At 44.1% G+C, this 17,754-nt stretch overlaps 2 protein-coding genes across 2 annotated transcripts; both read left to right on the plus strand.

Annotated features, from left to right (window-relative positions):
• The first annotated feature begins 53 nt into the window (after window positions 1-53).
• opn6b (opsin 6, group member b) lies at window positions 54-7,718 on the plus strand. Its single transcript, XM_014195578.3, has 6 exons — window positions 54-373; window positions 2,002-2,207; window positions 3,003-3,102; window positions 3,436-3,540; window positions 5,566-5,789; window positions 6,798-7,718. The coding sequence occupies exons 1-6, from the start codon at window positions 280-282 to the stop codon at window positions 7,236-7,238; spliced, it is 1,170 nt and encodes a 389-aa protein (XP_014051053.2). The 5' UTR covers window positions 54-279; the 3' UTR covers window positions 7,239-7,718.
• A 4,562-nt stretch (window positions 7,719-12,280) lies between these two features.
• Window positions 12,281-17,754, plus strand: coch (coagulation factor C homolog, cochlin (Limulus polyphemus)). Its single transcript, XM_014194282.3, has 12 exons — window positions 12,281-12,384; window positions 12,829-12,876; window positions 13,212-13,256; window positions 14,000-14,156; window positions 14,417-14,550; window positions 14,752-14,826; window positions 15,152-15,205; window positions 15,529-15,676; window positions 15,802-15,905; window positions 16,145-16,365; window positions 16,631-17,147; window positions 17,430-17,754. The coding sequence occupies exons 2-12, from the start codon at window positions 12,843-12,845 to the stop codon at window positions 17,600-17,602; spliced, it is 1,662 nt and encodes a 553-aa protein (XP_014049757.1). The 5' UTR covers window positions 12,281-12,384; window positions 12,829-12,842; the 3' UTR covers window positions 17,603-17,754.

The following is a 17,754-nucleotide window of genomic DNA, read 5'->3' on the forward strand; positions in this document are numbered from 1 at the left end:
TGTAGGACACAACCATGCCAGTTCTATTACTGTACACCAGCCTTGCATACACACACAGGGTCATTCTATGGAGAGACTGAGAGGGGGATTCTCACCTCTGTCTCAGTTGGAATTACGACAGAGAATGCTACCATCTACCTGAGGGGTCCTTGGGACACCACTCACTTCAGCTGTCCTGGATCAGAACAGACCGGGGTCTTCAGACGATGTGTGTTTGAAATGAGACCGTCGTAAAAGCTTGGATCTTGGCTGTGAGGTGCTCAGAAGACGAGGGTGCTGATGGAGGACACCAACATATTCCCTCCTAATGTATCTGTCTACAGGTTGTCAGCTGAGGGGGAGACTGCCGTTGGTGTTTACTTGTTCATACTAGGTAATTATTCTGTTTGCTTTGCCAAAGTGATGTATTCCCATTCTGTTGATAATATAGAGTAGACAACTTTCACCGAATAAATAAGTGGTGAATCATATGTTAGTGTATGTTGGGTAGGTCACTTTCTAAGTATAATCAGTTACTAGTTGCCTGTCCAAAATTGTAATCAGTAATGTAATTTTTGGATTACCCAAACTCAGTAATGATCCTCACTGACATAAAGGATCCATCAAACTCTGACTTGCTCAGGTGGAAAAAACTTAAACTTGCACTTTTAAAAAAGAAATCTGAATTTAATGTAATTGAGAAAACAAAAAGGTGTCATAATGTATTTTTTCGCAATTATCCTTTAACGGTATGGGTACTCCCTGTTCACTCATGACTGCACGGCCAGGCACGACTCCCAACACCATCGTTAAGTTTGCCGATGACACAACAGTGGTAAGCTTGATCAACGATGAGACAGCCTATAGGGAGGAGGTCAGAGACCTGACCGTGTGGTGCAAGGACAACAACCTCTCCCTCAACGTGATCAAGACAAAGGAGATGATTGTGGACTACAGGAAAAGGAGGACCGAGCACGCCCCCATTCTCATCGATGGGGCTGTAGTGGAGCAGGTTGAGAGCTTCAAGTTCCTTGGCGTCCACATCACCAACAAACGATCATGGTCCATGCACACCAAGACAGTCGAGAAGAGGGCACGACAAAATCTATTCCCCCTCAGGACACTAAAAAGATTAGGCATGGGTCCTCAGATCCTCAAAAGGTTCTACAGCTGCACCATCGAGAGCATCCTGACGGGATGCATCGCTGCCTGGTATGGCAACTGCTCGGCCTCCGACCGCAAGGCACTACAGAGGGCAGTGCGTACGGCCCAGTACATCACTGGGGCCAAGCTTCCTGCTATCCAGGACCTCTATACCAGGCAGTGTCAGAGGAAGGCCCTAAAAATTGTCAAAAACTCCAGCCACCCAAGTCATACACTGTTCTCTCTGCTACCGCACGACAAGCGTTACCAGAGTGCCAAGTCTAGGCCCAAGAGGCTTCTAAACAGTTTCTACCCCCAAGTCATAAGACTCCTGAACAGCTAATCAAATGGCTACCCAGACTATTTGCATTGCCCCCCCCCCCCCCCCCCCCCCCCCACGCTGCTGCTACTCTGTTATTATCAATGCATAGTCACTTTAATAACTCTACCTACATGTACATATTACCTCAATTACCTCGACACCGGTGCCCCCTCACATTGACTCTGTACCGGTACCGCCTGTATATAGCCCCGCTATTGTTATTTACTGCTGCTCTTTAATTATTTGTTATTCTTATCTGTTACTTTTTGTAGGTATTTTCTTAACTGCATTGTTGGTTAATGGCTTGTAAGTAAGCATTTCACTGTAAGGTCTACACCTGTTGATTTATGAATTTAAAAGTAATCTAGTTTTTCAAAGTATCTGTAATCTGATTACAATGTGTTTTTCCAGGTAACGTATCTGATTAGTTACTTTTTTGTAATCCGATTACATTTAACTGATTACATGTAATTAGTTACTCCCCAACCATGTGTGTGGGTGACTTTATTGTGACATTGTTATGATAATGTTATATGTTTTTTTGTTTACAATTTTAGGCTGGCTCTCCTGTCTAGGTAATGGAGTGGTGATTCTACTGTTGGTCAAGCAGAGACACAGTCTTGAGCCACAGGACTTCCTCACACTCAATCTGGCTGTGTCCGATGCTAGCATCGCGGTCTTCGGCTACTCCAGAGGGATACTGGAAGTCTTCAACTTGTTCCAGGACGACGGCCTGCTGATCAAGACCATCTGGACCTGCCAGGTACAGTAGGGGCGTTGGTTGGTCATTTTTTGGGGGGTTGATTCATATTACCCATATGGACTTATAAGAAGATTTTGTAATTCTAGTTGTTGTTATTATTGAATTATTATTTTAATACCTTGAATGAGATTCAAGAGCATTTAATAGATTTACATTGAAAGCATTTTTGACATTATCCCAGATCTTGGGACATTCAACACAAAACTACATTAGAGCTACACAGATAAGATCAGCACAATAACATCTTAGAATTTCAGGGAGAAATCAAGAGGTGATTCTCTGATCTGAATAAGCTCAAGGACAACTTGTACAATAACATATTTTATATGGTATTGTAACTTAGCATTTTTAGACTATTAAGAAATAAAGTAACAGTTTAACAGGAAATGAAAGCAACTTCCCTTAGTACTGTTACCATGGCTACCCAGGACTCCCACCCCTCCACTTGACAGACGACTGGAATAAATGACAGAAAGAAAAACATCACATTCCACCAGAGAAGAGTGTGTGCTTTTATCCTGCATTAGTCAGTCTACCTGGCTTCTACCCTGAGAGTCTGGTTAGAGGGTGATGACACAACATGGTTTGGAAAGATTCCTTCCGTTCCTTCAGGTTGGCAGAGAGCTGCATGCACTTCATCCTAATCGTGTGTGTGTGTGTGTGTGTGTGTGTGTGTGTGTGTGTGTGTGTGTGTGTGTGTGTGTGTGTGTGTGTGTGTGTGTGTGTGTGTGTGTGTGTGTGTGTGTGTGTGTGTGTGTGTGTGTGTGTGTGTGTGTGTGTCCCTCCGTCCGTCAGGTGGACGGCTTCCTGATCATGCTCTTTGGGCTCATCAGCATCAACACACTGACTTCCATCAGTGTCATCCGCTACATCAAAGGATGCCAGCCCAGCTATGGTATGTAGTCTATGCTGTGGCCCTGCCAAGCCTGAGGGCTGCTGGCTAGGTCCCATGCCAGGGCATGCAGGGTTGGGGCTGAAGCTTCCCCTGGTCAAGTTGCTCAGGGCAGGGCACCCTGGCAGCCACTATAAACTCATTATTCTGCAGCTCCAGGTTAAGGCCTTGTGCTGTTCAACGCTCCCTGACCGCCGGCTAGATGGCACAGATGGAACTATTATAAACTATCATAAATATCATCTCAGTTGTCCTACTTGTTTTTTGTGAAATCACCAAATCATTTGTTTCTTCCCCATGTTTCGTCATATAGTAACTACATGTCTTGTCTTTCAGCTCATTATAATAACCACTGTAATGTTGCCGTGGTGATTGTGGCAGTGTGGCTGAGTGCCCTCTTCTGGGCTGGAGCACCCCTGGTGGGCTGGGGGAGTTACACAGGTAGGACCCTCTCAATGTAGTCTCTGAAATCCCAGATCTAGGGAAACAGCATTAGAACATTGGTTACATTGTGGGCATCTCGTTCACCTCTCTGATAAAGTAGATTATTTTGGTCATGTAGTGTATGTGGACACCTGCTTGTCGAACATCTTATTCCAAAATCATGGGCATTAACATGGAGTTGGTCCTCCCTTTGCTGCTACAACCTCCTTCGCCCTTCTGGGAAGGCTTTCCACTAGATGTTGGAACATTGCTGCGGGGACTTGCTTCCGTTCAGCCACAAGCATTAGTGAGGTCAGGCACTTGTGCTGGAGATTAGGCCTGGCTCGCAGTCGGCGTTCCAATTCATCCCAAAGTTGTTCCATGGGGTTGAGGTCAGGGCTCTGTGCAGGCCAGTCATGTTCTTCCACACCGATCTTAACAAACCCTTTCTGTATGGACTTCGCTTTGTGCACAGGGGCATTATTATGCTGAAACAGGGAAAGACCTTCCTCAAACTGTTGCCACAAAGTTGGAATCATCTAGAATGTCATTTTATGCTATAGTGTTAAGATTTCCCTTCACTGGAACTAAGGGGCCTAGTCAAAAGCATGAAAACAGTCCCTGACCATTATTCCTCCTCCACCAAACTTTACAGTTGGCACTATGCATTGGGGTAGGTAGCTTTCTTGTGGCATCCGCCAAACCCAGATTCGTCCGACGGACTGCCAGATGGTGAAGCGTGATTCATCACTCCAGAGAACTCGTTTCCACCACTCCAGAATCCAATAGCGGCGAGCCTTACACCACTCGAGCCGGCACTTGGCTTTGCGAATGGTGATCTTAGGTTTGTATGCGGCTGTTCGGCCATGGAAACCCATTTCATGAATCTCCAGACTGACAGTTATTGTGCTAATGTTGCTTCCGGAGGCAGTTTGGAATCAATCAATCAATCAAATGTATTTATAAAGCCCTTTTTACATCAGCCGATGTCACAAAGTGCTATACAGAGGGGAGGACGGCTTTAGCACGTATTGGTCGTTAGCACGTAGGGCGCTCCGATTGGTGTTACCTTAGTCTGTGTTACACCTGTGCTGGTTGCCATCTCATTAGTGGGAAGGCGTTTCATCTATGCTGACTCAGGTGCTATTTAAGAGTGGCTGGCCCAGCGCTCCAGTTGTCATGAGAGAAGTGGAGGGTCAACACCTTTATTTGGCTCTCCCTATTTGATTTCTAGAAAAACATTAATTTGTCTCATTTCCCTGATCTAATTTTGCTCCACCTTTTTCGTTTGCTTCCTATCTTTAAGTTATGTGTGAGATTTTCTTTTTGCCTCTTCTTGGGCAAATTTAGTGGACATCTTTTAGGTTCCAGTTGTTGTTGCTCCTAAACCCCCCCGTTTCGTTTTGGTTGTTGGTCAGTGACTCTTTGTTAGTTCCCCCTTCTGTTTAGCGCCATTTTTGGTTTTCTTGCTTGGGTATGTAACGCCACCGCATACAAATGCAGAAACATAATTCACACACACCCCTGTCTAACTCAGTAGTGAGTGTTGCAACCGAGGACAGATGATTTTTACGCGCTTCAGCACTAGGCAGTCCCATTCTGTGAGTTTGTGTGGCCTACCACTTTGTGGCTGAGCCGTTGTTGTTCCTAGACGTTCCACTTCACAATAACAGCTCTTATAGTTGACCGGGGCAGCTCTAGCAGAGCAGAAACTTGACGAACTGACTTGTTGGAAAGGTGGCATCCTATAACGGTGCCATGTTGAAAGTCACTGAGCTCTTCAGTAAGGCCATTCTACTGCCAATGTTTGTCTATGGAGATTGCATGGCTGTGTGCTCAATTTTATACACCCGTCAGCAATGGGTGTGGCTGAAATAGCCAAATCTACTAATTTGATGGGGTGTCCCTCATAATTGTGTGTATATATACAGTGTATATTTGTTGTAATATATGCACATACAATAATATGTGGTTAAAAGGAGTTGATTGATCAATGATCGTTATAACCAATACCTGGTCAATTCTTTGTTTTCCACCTTGCAGCTCGTAAGTATGGGACGTGTGAGATAGACTGGGTCCAGGCCAGGTTCTCTGTGTCGTACAGACTCTACGTCATCCTCATCTTCACCTTCAACTTTTTCATCCCATTCGTGGTCATATGGTTCTCCTACGTGTCCATCATCCGGACGGTCAACAACAGCCACAAGTCCAGCAGAGGGGGAGTGGTCAGCGAGAGAGAGAAACAGATGGAGCGCAGTATAACAACAGTGAGTGAGGGAGCCCCCAGTCTACAAACAATTAATAGCTGCAGGATTTGGTACATGTTACATACTGGTGAATGCTGTGGGATTCAAAGTACAAATTTAATCTAGAATTCTGTCTGCTGATGGTCTGCTCTTTTAGCTATACACTGCTTTGATTTCATTATAAGTTTAGTCCATTGCAAGGTTATAATGTCTTCAGAATGTATTGGTTAGGTCAGTGTTTGTGGCTATGTATGTAGTGTACACTCAACGCGTTCACGAACATGGATCGCTCCTACAGACGCTGAGTCACGTGGCCGTTGCTTGCTATATAAAGCAGGCATCAAGACATCCAGTTACTGTTCGTTTGAACATTATAATGGGCAAAACGAGTGATCTAAGCGACTTTGAGCGTGGTATGATCGTCCGTGCCAGACTCGCCAGATACAGTATCTTAGAAACGGTCGCCCTCCTGGGCTTTTCATGCACGACAGTGTCTGGGGTTTCCAGAGAACGGTGCGACAAACAAAAAACATCCAGTCAGCGGCAGTCCTGTGGACGAAAACAGCTTGTTGATGAGAGTTCAAAGGAGAATGTCAAGAATCGTGCCAGCTAACAGGCGGGCCACAAACAGGCAAATAACGGTGCAATGGTGTGCAGAACGGCATCACGGATGGGCTATTGCAGCAGACGACCACACAAGGTTCCACTCCTATCAGCTAAAAACAACAAGAAGCGGCTCCAGTGGGCACGCGATCACCAACACAGGACAAATTGAGGAATGGGAAAACATTACCTGGTCCGACGAATCTTAATTCCTTTTGAGGGTGTACCACCGTCCAATCTGCAGCAACTGCGTGATGTCAGCATGGACCAACATCCCTGTGGAACGTTTCTGACTTGTAGAATCCGCGCCCCGAACAATTCAGGATGTTATGTAGGCAAAGGGGGGTCCGCCCTGGTACTAGATGGGTATACCAAATAAACTGTCCTGTGAGTGTATGTTATACCAACTCCCTTCTCCTCCCCCAGGTGTCTCTGATTCTGTGTTCAGCCTTCCTGCTGGCCTGGTCTCCCTACGCAGTCATCTCCATGTGGTCTGCCTGTGGTCACCAGGTGCCTCCTCTCCACAGCATCCTGGCCAGCCTGTTTGCTAAGTCAGCCAGCTCCTTCAACCCCTTCATCTACCTGGGCCTGAACTCCAAGTTCAGACAAGACTTCAGAGCCCAGTTCCACTGCCTGCGCCACAATCCAGACCTCTCCCACAGGCCCGACGAGGTGCAGATTGACCTGGACGTTATGGAGGTGAATGGAGGGGTGGATGACCTGGACTCTGGGGTGGAGCTGGGTAGTGAAAGGGGTGTGGAGGAGAGGGGGGAGAACCAGAAGAGTCCTCTTATGCCCCCGATGATAGCTCCCGCTCCCAGTCATCGCCTGTTCCTGAGGAAACTCAGTGACTCTGGGCGCCTGTGAGCTCTGTCTCTTTGTTTCTGTCTCTCTGTCTCTGTCCCTCTGTTTCTTTATCTCCCTCTGTTTCTATCTCTGTTGCTGTCCGTCTGTCCCTCTGTGTCTCTCTTTCTGTCTCTATTTGTCTCTCTGTTTCTGTCTCGCTGTCTCTCTGACACTCTCTCTCTCTTGTCCTACGTACTGAGCTACAGCGGAGCTCAGCTTTCACTGTTAACTGTTCACCTCCACAGCACTCTGATCGCCTGTACACACATACATTTTACTCACAGTACAGCTACCCTCTGGACTTTAATCAAGAGAAGACATTGGTTTTGGCCTCACCTGAATTGTTTGGAATCACTGATGTTGAAGGATTTACAGTATGTGAGGGCATTATCAATTTAGGGTCTGAATTAAATCCTATTTGTTTTACTGTTTTACATGTTACTCTAAAGCTGTAAATAATTAGTTATTTTTTTTAAATAAATCCTTGGTTTTAGGTTTGTACGCCGTCCAAAAAATTACTTCCAATAGCTCATCAATCAACGATGACTTAACTCAAAGGGGGTTATATCAGGCGCTGATGTTGTACATTCATTCTCAGTCACTCACAGAGGACTTGTGTGCAGAAATAATGAGGTGGAGAAGTGAGAAAAGGCTCTGCCTTGACCTGAAGTCGCTAATCTGGGTTTTGTCCCCCGTCTGCCCTGTGGGAGCCCTGAGGGAGCTTGGGAAACTGGGAGAATGTGAGCCAGCCCTCACAGGGAGAGTGGCTGGTGCACAGCTGAATCTGTTGGACCAAGAGGAGAAAGCAGAGAACACCACAACAACCACAGAATGGAAAGAGGTTCCTGTTCAATTCAATACAGCTTTATTTGTCCCCTTATTGCAGTGCAACAACACACAGAAACAAGAGCAACAATCCATAGACACGGGTAACATAAAAACAATGACTGTGAAAGAAGAACTGCAATAAATATCAAAGAGTGTAAAGTCATGTGCAAATGACAAGTAGGATTACTGTGGAGTGGAGTGTACTGTACTGTGGCCTGGAATTAGGAAGGATATAGGATATACTGTATGAGGGTAACTCCACTCCAGAGGCTGGGGTTTTATTGGTCAGCTAGTGAGTCTGCTGAATAAATATTACCAAGTCTCCCCTCAATAAAACAAACACAAGCCACTGTAATCCAGTTGGGTTCAACAATGGAATTATAACCGAACAAGTTAACAATAGTCTCCCTTTGTAATAACAGCCTGTCTCAGATAATGACAAGGTAATGGCTGCCATAAGTCCCCTTTCTCTTCTATGAGTAATTATAAACCACAACACAGTGTCTGTGTCCGAAATGGCAACCTCTTCCCTATTTAGTGCATCACATTTGACGCGGGCCCTGGTCAAAAGTAGTGCACTTTATACGGAATAGGGTTCCATTATGGATGCAGAAGTGTCTTCACGGTGAAAGTTACCTCAGGACTCCACGGCAGCTGGAATTTCAGGAGGACTAATGACATGGGACAGGCACACAATAACCCATCAGGGGTCCCCATAACTGACCAAACACAGCTACCCCAGCCCTGCCAACACCACGAGCACGGTGACACAAAATAAACCAATCCACCGATCCAGGAAAATACCACAAAAACATCAGCTTGTTAGTGAAATCCCTCTTTCTGGAAGAAAGAGCATCTCTAATCTATGTTCGTTTCAATGTGATATTCAACTTTTTAGATGATAGTTTCTCATTCATTTTACTTTGACAATGTTTTAACAGAAAATGATCATACATTTTCCCTCGGACATAGGACCATCAAGGTTCGACCTTGAAAGCAGTCTGCATTCACAAGTCTCGGCTGAATCGCATCCGGCCCAGCATCGTCCGGGTTTGGCCGGGGTAGGCCGTCATTGTAAATAAGAATTTGTTCTTAACTGACTTGCCAAGTTAAATAAAGGTTAAATAAAAATCAATACATGTACACAGGATGTTGAATTGTTTAGAATGTGCATACCAAAATGAATAACAATCGGATGTGCCTTATTGCTTGTGGCTATGGCAAGGAATATAAATGCATTTGATATTCCTTGGTCTATGGTGGCATGGTCAGAGGATGAGCTTTGAACTCTGAGTAGGTTGCTGTGTTCCCCCCATCAAGTCTCCCATTATTCTAAATACATTACAGTGGCCCATTCTGCTTGGCCCATGCTGAAACAGCTATGTCAGTTCTCTTTTAGTCAGCCCCTCAGTCTCACCCCACATGGCTGAGCATGGAGTCACAGGCCAAGTTCTCCTTGTGACCATCACCTGCTTACTTAGAAACACCCAGCCAAGCCTACACTCTCCATTAGCTTTTATAGTATCATAACTCATACCATGCCGAAATGTTTGTTGGCGTTTTCAAATAGGCGGAGTAATGTACTGGAAATACATGCACCAAAAGGTTGATATGTAGTGCTGGAGGAGTAATGAAATGTGTGTCATTAGAATGTATCCCAGGTCCCAGAGAGAACAACGCATTCTGACCTGCCTCTCGAGGGAAAGTTCCGAGGTCAAATCAGAACAAATACGATTTCAAATACTTCAAACTGAGCTTGATTGAGCGTACACAGACACCATAGAACAGGTTTTAGATACTCACCTTCTTCTTATGGAATCTCTTTCCTTCTTTCTGAATGTCAGCAGTGAGGGCAGGTGACACTTCACCCCAGGGGATTTATGTGATCGTAGCCTTTTTGACATAACTACAACGACTAAAGCTGACATTAACATAATCACGGGCTACACTGATGCTGTGATGGTAAAAGGCCATACTAACACCTGGACAATGGTGTCCGATGGCACCCTAGTGGCTTTGGCTTCAACAAGAGGAGAGGTTCAGGTTATCCCTGGTTTATCTGTCTAACGTTGATCTCACTGAGCTCCGCTGGGACTCTGTCCAGGAGAAAATATTGAGAGGATGGCACATGAGACTGCTCTTCTGGAGGACAGAAAGACATGATGAGAATATCAAAGCAGCTGTAGGGGTTGTCATGGTGACCTCCTCTTCCTTTTCTCTCTGACAGTGAAAGGGATGGGGATTTTTATAACAATGATGAACATGTGTATCTATGGAGCATGTACAGTGCCCACAGAAAATACTCACACCCCTCGACTTATTCCACAATTTGTTGTCTTACAAATGGGATTAAAATGGATTTAATTGCATTTTTTTTGTCAACGATCTACACAAAACACTCAAATTCTAGCATTTGAAAAAAACAAAAAAACAGTTATATATCTTGGTTACATAAATATTCAACCCCCTGAGTCAATAAATGTTAGAATAATCTTTGGCAGCGATTACAGCTGTGAGTCTTTCTGGGTAAGTCTCTAAGAGTTTTCCACACCTGGATTGTGCAACATTTGCCTATTATTCTTTTTTTTTTAAATATTCAAGCTCTGTCAAATTGGTTGTTGATCATTGCTAGACAGCTATTTTCAAGTCTTGCCATATATTTTCAAGTAGATTTAAGTCAAAACTATGACCTCGGGAACATTCACTGTCATCTTGTAGATTTGGCCTTGTGTTTTAGGTTACTATCCTGCTGAAAGGTGAATTCATCTCCCAGTGTCTGCTGGAAAGCAGAAAGAACCAGGTTTTCCTTTACAATTTTGCCTATGCTTAGCTCCATTCCGTAAACGTTTTATCCTGAAAAAGTCTCCAGTCCTTAATGATTACAAGCATACCCATAATATGATGCAGCCACCACTGTTTGAAAATATGGAGAGTGTTCCGAGTAATGTGTTGTATTAGATTTGCCACAAACTTAACACTTTGTTTTCAGGACAAAAAGTGAATTGCTTTGCTGCATTTTGTGTAATATTACTTTAGTGCCTTGTTGCAAACATGATGCATGTGTTGGAGTATTTGTATTCTGTACGAGCTTCCCTCTTTTCACTCTGTCAATTAATTTAGTATTATGGAGTAACTACAATGTTTTTGATCTATCCTCAGTTTTCTATCACAGCCATTAAACTTTGTAGGTTTTACAAAGTCACCATTTAAAGTCACCATTGGTCTCATGGCGAAATCCCTGAGCGGTTTCCTTCCACTCCGGCAACTGAGTTAGGAAGGACGCCTGTATCTTTGTAGTGACTGGGTGTATTGATACACCATCCAAAGTGTAATTAATAACATCCCTGGTTTGTATGGTTGAATCTATGTCTCAAATGCACTGCTCGACTGAGGGACCTTACAGATAATTGTATGTGTGGGGTACAGAGATGAGGTAGACATAAAAATAAATTGTGTTAAACACTATTATTGCAAACAGAAAGAGTCCATATAACTTATGTGACTTGTTAAGCAAATTTTTACACCTGAACTTATTTAGGCTTGCCATAACAAAGGGGTTGAATACTTATTGACTCAATACATTTCAGCTCAAAAAAAAAACAATTCCACTTGCACATCATGGGGTATTGTGTGTAGGCCAGTGACAAAACATCTCAATTTAATCAATTTAAAATTCAGGTTGTAACACAACAAAACGTGGAAAAAGTCAAGGGGTGTGAATGCTTTCTGACAGTACTGTACATACTAGCTTCTAGAGGTAGGTGACGACCTGAGGGTCGAAACGTGGTCTCCAAAGCACATGGCAGCATAAATTACAGTGTGTAGAGTCTTTATGCCAATTAGCAGACACTTTTATCCAAAGCAATTTACAGAATTGAATGCAGATGTTTCAGTATATGTGATCCCCGTAGTATTTGCCTGGTACAATATGATTACCTACTGAACAGTCTTCTACTGTTATGTTTAATTACTTCGATTTCTTAATCTGCCTTATATTCTAACAAGGTACCTGCAATCATAACGTCAACCTCACTTTATTTGACTCATATTTCATTTCTGGTTAATTTTGAGGCCACCTTATTGTCCTGGCTGCTTGGTTCAGATGTCCCTTCTCAGGTTGAACACAGGCCTCTGGCAGACCCCTCCTCCTCTGACGTCACAGGGAGATGACTGGGAAGTTTCAGGACATTATTTAAGGAGCCAGCTCTCTCTTGAGGTTCACATGTGATCCCAGGAATACTACACACTTCCAAGGAATAGCACCTTTTTCCTTCCCCCCTGCAAGAATTTGCCATATGGAGTCTTAGAGCTCAAGGAAACCGTGTTCTACAAATTGTCTGTAAGGTGGATTTTTGGTGTGTGTGTGTGTGTGTGTGTGTGTGTGTGTGTGTGTGTGTGTGTGTGTGTGTGTGTGTGTGTGTGTGTGTGTGTGTGTGTGTGTGTGTGTGTGTGTGTGTGTGTGTGTGTGTGTGTGTGTGTGTGTGTGTGGTACTGTAATGAATGTGTTTTCATACTTTCAGCATTAATCCCATAGAGACAGAGATGCTCTGTTGTGTTGAACGCATATCTGAACATCGTCCAAGCTGCAGATATCTAACTTGTCTAAACAAGAGTGGCGTACTTTTCTATAAATTGATAACCGAAGACTAAAAACCTGTTTTATTGCATTGTTAGTTGATGTGCATTTTTCTTACGCATTTCGAATGATCAATTACTAGTAATTGTATGTCTCTAATTATTGAAGAAATGTCAAATGTTTTCCTGGTTGCTCATTTCATTGTAGGTGTTTGGGTCATCATGCCAATTTTGTTTGCTGTTCTACACCTGTTAGGTAAGCACTGGTTGATGCAATTGGCACACTGAATGTGCCACATCATCTACCTTGTATGAGTTGTCTAGGAAATGTATTTTTCGGTTTCACTCAAAATAACAATGGAATGGAATAATTTAAAAACGGTCATATCTGATCAAAAAGGCATTGTAGAGTTTTGTGTCATAATGATGAAATTAGTACTGTGCAAAAAAAATTATATGTCAAAGCTTTATGTGTAATGAACTATAATATGTAATATGTAACTAAGATTTCATGAATGCATATTCAATATTATTGAGTGAACTTTGACATTATTGTAAAGCTTCAACGATCACTTTGTTTAATTCCCACAGGCATTCTGTCTCTGACATGCAGAGCATCTGGATCTGACTCAAGTGGTTAGTGGTTTGAATCTCATAAAAAACATTGATGTTTTTTTCGCTGTCAATATTAGGCAGATGAGATACTGTAGATGTGATACTAGTAGTATTCTGGGAATTAACAATGTGTTCATTAATGTTTCTCATCTTAATTTGGTCCAGTGTAGTCCCGCAGGGAGACGGTTAAGAACTGCACAGCTCAGCAAGATAGTAAAATATTTAGAAATGTGAGAGTCTATTGATGAACAGTAGCTGTTGTATGTGGAGAAAAATATATATTTGATCGTGTTGTATCAGTGGATTTATTTTGTCTGTTAACCAGTCAGTTTTACTTGGTAGACTTTTAGTTTTACTTGGAAGACTCCCAAACAAAACATGATAGTTATTTCATTGAGGCAGAAGTGTTAGGATGTTATTGTTGAGAGCCACTGCTCTAGCCTTGTGGCCTTTGGCTCAGAGACATGTTCTATGGTAAGCCCAGTCTCTGTTTGACTTGGATGAAATTCCTCAAAAGCAAACGATAATGTTTATGATTTTTCTTCTAAATGTAATTAACGTAGAGGTGTGACTGAGGACATTTTGTCTTCAGAGTTGTTCTTTATTATAGCCTGCAGGCTTTGGTATCGAGTTGTGGCTCCGAGGAAGGGAAAGCCATACCAAACTAATAGGTATAGGCTACCTGACAGAAAACACATAGAGCGCAGGCAGTATTCAGTATTCTCCATTTATTCTCTCGCTCTATCGCTCTCTTTCTGTCTCAGTTACCACACCCATCACCTGTACGACCCGTGGGGCAGACCTGACGGAGGAGAAGCAGTTGGTCCTCTGTCCGCCTAACTGCACCCTCTGGAGGGTGTCAGTGTTCGGTTCTCAGGTGTACGCCGCCGTGTCCAGCGTGTGTGGAGCAGCCGTGCACCAGTAAGGCTGGAGGAGATCAATAGCAGGGCTGAGAATGAGAGGCTTTGTGTAGGCCAGGAGAGGGATAATGTTTGGCTAATGCACATGCTATGAAGTTTCACCTCAATCCCCTTCTTCTCTTTCTCAAAGAGTATTGATGTACAGAGAGAGTCAGTATAGCTTCTACAGCATCTGCATTCTTCATCTATCTTCCCTTCCCTGAAAGTTTGCAGTGACTGTACGTTTTTACGTTTTTCACTGTATTTTACCACTTCTCTCAGGGGGGTGATAAGGTCCTCGGGGGGACCAGTGAAGGTCCACAAACAGCAAGGCAGACACAACTACCTCGGTTCCTACTCCCATGGAGTCCAATCTCAGGCCCTGTCCAGGTGGACCTCATCATTCACTGTGGCCCGTAGGTGGCGCCAAACACCAAACATGTTTAATATTGTACATTCCACAGGGGAAAATGTGACTCGAAGGCTGAGTAGGCATGAAGAATGACTCGAATGGTATTTAATGATATTCAATGTTGATGTTTTGAACGATGATTTGCAACGAAGTGATTTTTCATTAATGACACGTTTCGATAAAACATTTGACTCTTTGTTGTCAGAATCTGTTCATGTGCCCCAGGAGGTGTCCTCCCAGATAGCCACGACTGTCCTCCCTGCATCAGGACCAGGACTAGGTACAATTCTAACATGTAGATTAAACTACACATGATGGTCACCAATACTGCATGGGACACGCATTGTATTTTATGGACACATCCTCTCTTGGTCCTCATACCTTACTAGAAGTTGAATTTCAGTGCTGACTATGTATCCAAAAGCACAATTACTTGATATCTTCATTACTAAATGGTTCTGTTTTTAGACCCTCCAGAGCTACCTATGAAGTATTCCACAGAGATACCTATCTTCCTTATTTACATTACAGATAAGGGTATTTTATTGAAACTCTTAACATGTACGAGCATCACATGCAGTAACCATTGCCTGTCTGTCTTGCAGTGAAGAAAACATTAAAGAAGCCAGTGAAGAAAATATCTACAGGAGGAAATAGAGGTATGTTTGTGTCATGTTGTGCTTTGCTTTGATTCTGTAGAACATTTTATTTAGCATTCCAGACTGCCCATGTCTTGCTCTCTCATTCCAGAATGCCCATGTCTTGCTCTCTCATTCCAGAATGCCCATGTCTTTCTCTCTCATTCCAGAATGCCCATGTCTTGCTCTCTCATTCCAGAATGCCCATGTCTTTCTCTCTCATTCCAGAATGCCCATGTCTTTCTCTCTCATTCCAGAATGCCCATGTCTTTCTCTCTCATTCCAGAATGCCCATGTCTTGCTCTCTCATTCCAGAATGCCCATGTCTTGCTCTCTCATTCCAGACTGCCAGATGGAGATAGCCCTGCTGCTAGATAGCAGCAACAACATTGGGCAGCGTCGCTTCAACCTTCAGAAGAACTTCATCAGCAAGTTAGCGGTGATGCTAAGGATTGGACCGAATGGACCACATCTTGGTGTGGTGCAAGCTAGGTGAGTCAGTTCATTTGGTGTTCAATTAGCACATTTTCCAATTAGGTGTTATTATTTAGCCATTAACTCCGTAGCAAAACAGTACAGTATTGCATGAAGCTAACACAGCGCTCTTGTCCTTCCAGTGACACACCTCGGACAGAATTTCTCCTGACTAACTATACTCAGCCCAAAGATGTGGTGTTTGCCATCAAAGGGATAGCATACCTGGGAGGCAACACTAACACAGGTTCTTTCTGATTTTTATTGCTGGTATACACTTAGTACCACATGATGGATTTGCATGCTATACAACCAGTATATAATGCTATTTCCCCATTCAGAGGAGAAATGGATATGAGAGGAACGGGACGAATATATACACAGGAATACAATACATATCACCAGCTAATTCTTCACGTTAGCCAAATGTTGTGGGAATTCCCAACAAAGCTCATCTGAGACCATGCTGTCTGTCTGGCCCCACAGGTAAGGCCATCATGCACACGGTGGAGTCCTTCTTCCAGACGGGGGTGAGGAGAGGTCACCCCAGGGTCATAGTGGTGTTTATAGATGGCTGGCCCTCGGACGACCTGGAAGATGCGGCCGTGCTGGCCAGAGAGTCTGGTATCAACGTGTTCCTGGTGCCAGTGGCCAAGCCTGCCCTGGAGGAGCTCGGCATGGTCAGAGACAAGGACTACATGAAGAAGGTGAGCAGGGAGCCAAGAGACACGTGACTCTGTCTTATTGGCTGCATCCTGTTCTACTTTAGTGGTTTGAAAAATATATGATGTTTTGCCCCTGCCCATAGTCGTTAGCAGATTTTGCTGGGCACCACATACTGTAATGCAAAGATCAATTCGCCGGCCTATATCACAGTGATGTCATCACTTACAGTATCCAGCCATATCTGTTGTGTTCTAATCTACATGATGATATGTCACTGACTGACTGTGTTTGTGTGTGCCATGCCAGGCAGTGTGCAAGGACAACGGCTACTTCACCTACGCCATACCCAGTTGGTTCGGCACCACCAAGCACGTGAAGCCCCTGGCCCAGAAGTTGTGCTCAGTGGACCAGCTCCTCTGCTCCAAGACCTGCTACAACTCGGTCAACCTGGGCTTCCTCATTGACGGCTCCAGCAGCGTCGGGGAGGGGAACTTCCGCCTGATCTTGGACTTCATTACCTCCGTGGCCCGTAGCTTCGACATCTCAGACATAGGGTCACGTGTTGGGGCAGTCCAGTTCACCTATGACCAGCGGATGGAGTTTAACATGTACGACTACCCAGTGAAGGAGGATGCCCTCAGGGCCTTGCAGGGGATCCCCTACATGAGTGGGGGCACGGCCACGGGAGACGCCGTTGCCTACGCTACCCAGAACCTGTTCCTGGCCCGCAAGGCTGGCCCTGGGAGGAACTTCCTCATAGTGGTCACTGACGGACAGTCCTACGATGATGTCAGAGGGCCGGCCCTGGCCGCCCAGAAGGAAGGTGTGTGGATTCCTTTTTGGCAGAAATATTACCATGTGTCGAGCTAGCATGTAGAACAAGATCAAAATATGTTTGTATGACATAAAAAAACAGAGCTGAGCTGAAATGTTTTGTCACATTGAGTGCTATTAGTAGAGAAATAGGTTTTAGTGACAATGACAGCAGCTATAAGATAATCACACTGACCTAACAGATTTCTTAGATGATGCTCTTCCTATTCCTAGTTCAATCACTTCAAATCACAGCACTCGTTTGATCTCATCTCTCCCCCCTCTTCTACAGGGATCACCATCTACTCTGTGGGGGTGGCCTGGGCTCCAATGGATGACCTGCAAACTATGGCGTCAGAGCCCAAGGATAGCCACACATTCTTCACCAGGGAGTTCACAGGCCTGCAGCAGTTCCAGCAGCCCCTTGTAAGGGGCATCTGCAGGGACTTCACTGAGGCCAACTAGGGAGAGAGTTAGTAGAGAGAAGCTGTTTGGGCTCGCTGAAAACCCCAGCCAGACAGAAAACATCTAGATAGCACTTTATTTTACAGTACAAAAATTACCAGGTATTTACTGAGAAATAAAATGGTTACTACATAGTAATAACCTAGAAATGA

The sequence above is a fragment of the Salmo salar genome, chromosome 01 (assembly GCF_965601325.2).
Source record: "Salmo salar chromosome 01, fSalSal1, whole genome shotgun sequence".
Taxonomy (NCBI): Eukaryota; Metazoa; Chordata; class Actinopteri; order Salmoniformes; family Salmonidae; genus Salmo; species Salmo salar.

Coding starts and splice junctions, on each gene's coding strand:
- opn6b (XM_014195578.3), top strand. CDS start 280: ATGGAGGACACCAACATATTCCCTCCTAATGTATCTGTCTACAGGTTG. Junction 2,208..3,002: donor AGACCATCTGGACCTGCCAG/GTACAGTAGGGG, acceptor TCCGTCCGTCAG/GTGGACGGCTTCCTGATCAT. Junction 3,541..5,565: donor GGGCTGGGGGAGTTACACAG/GTAGGACCCTCT, acceptor TCCACCTTGCAG/CTCGTAAGTATGGGACGTGT.
- coch (XM_014194282.3), top strand. CDS start 12,843: ATGCCAATTTTGTTTGCTGTTCTACACCTGTTAG. Junction 14,827..15,151: donor TGCATCAGGACCAGGACTAG/GTACAATTCTAA, acceptor TCTGTCTTGCAG/TGAAGAAAACATTAAAGAAG. Junction 16,366..16,630: donor ACAAGGACTACATGAAGAAG/GTGAGCAGGGAG, acceptor GTGCCATGCCAG/GCAGTGTGCAAGGACAACGG.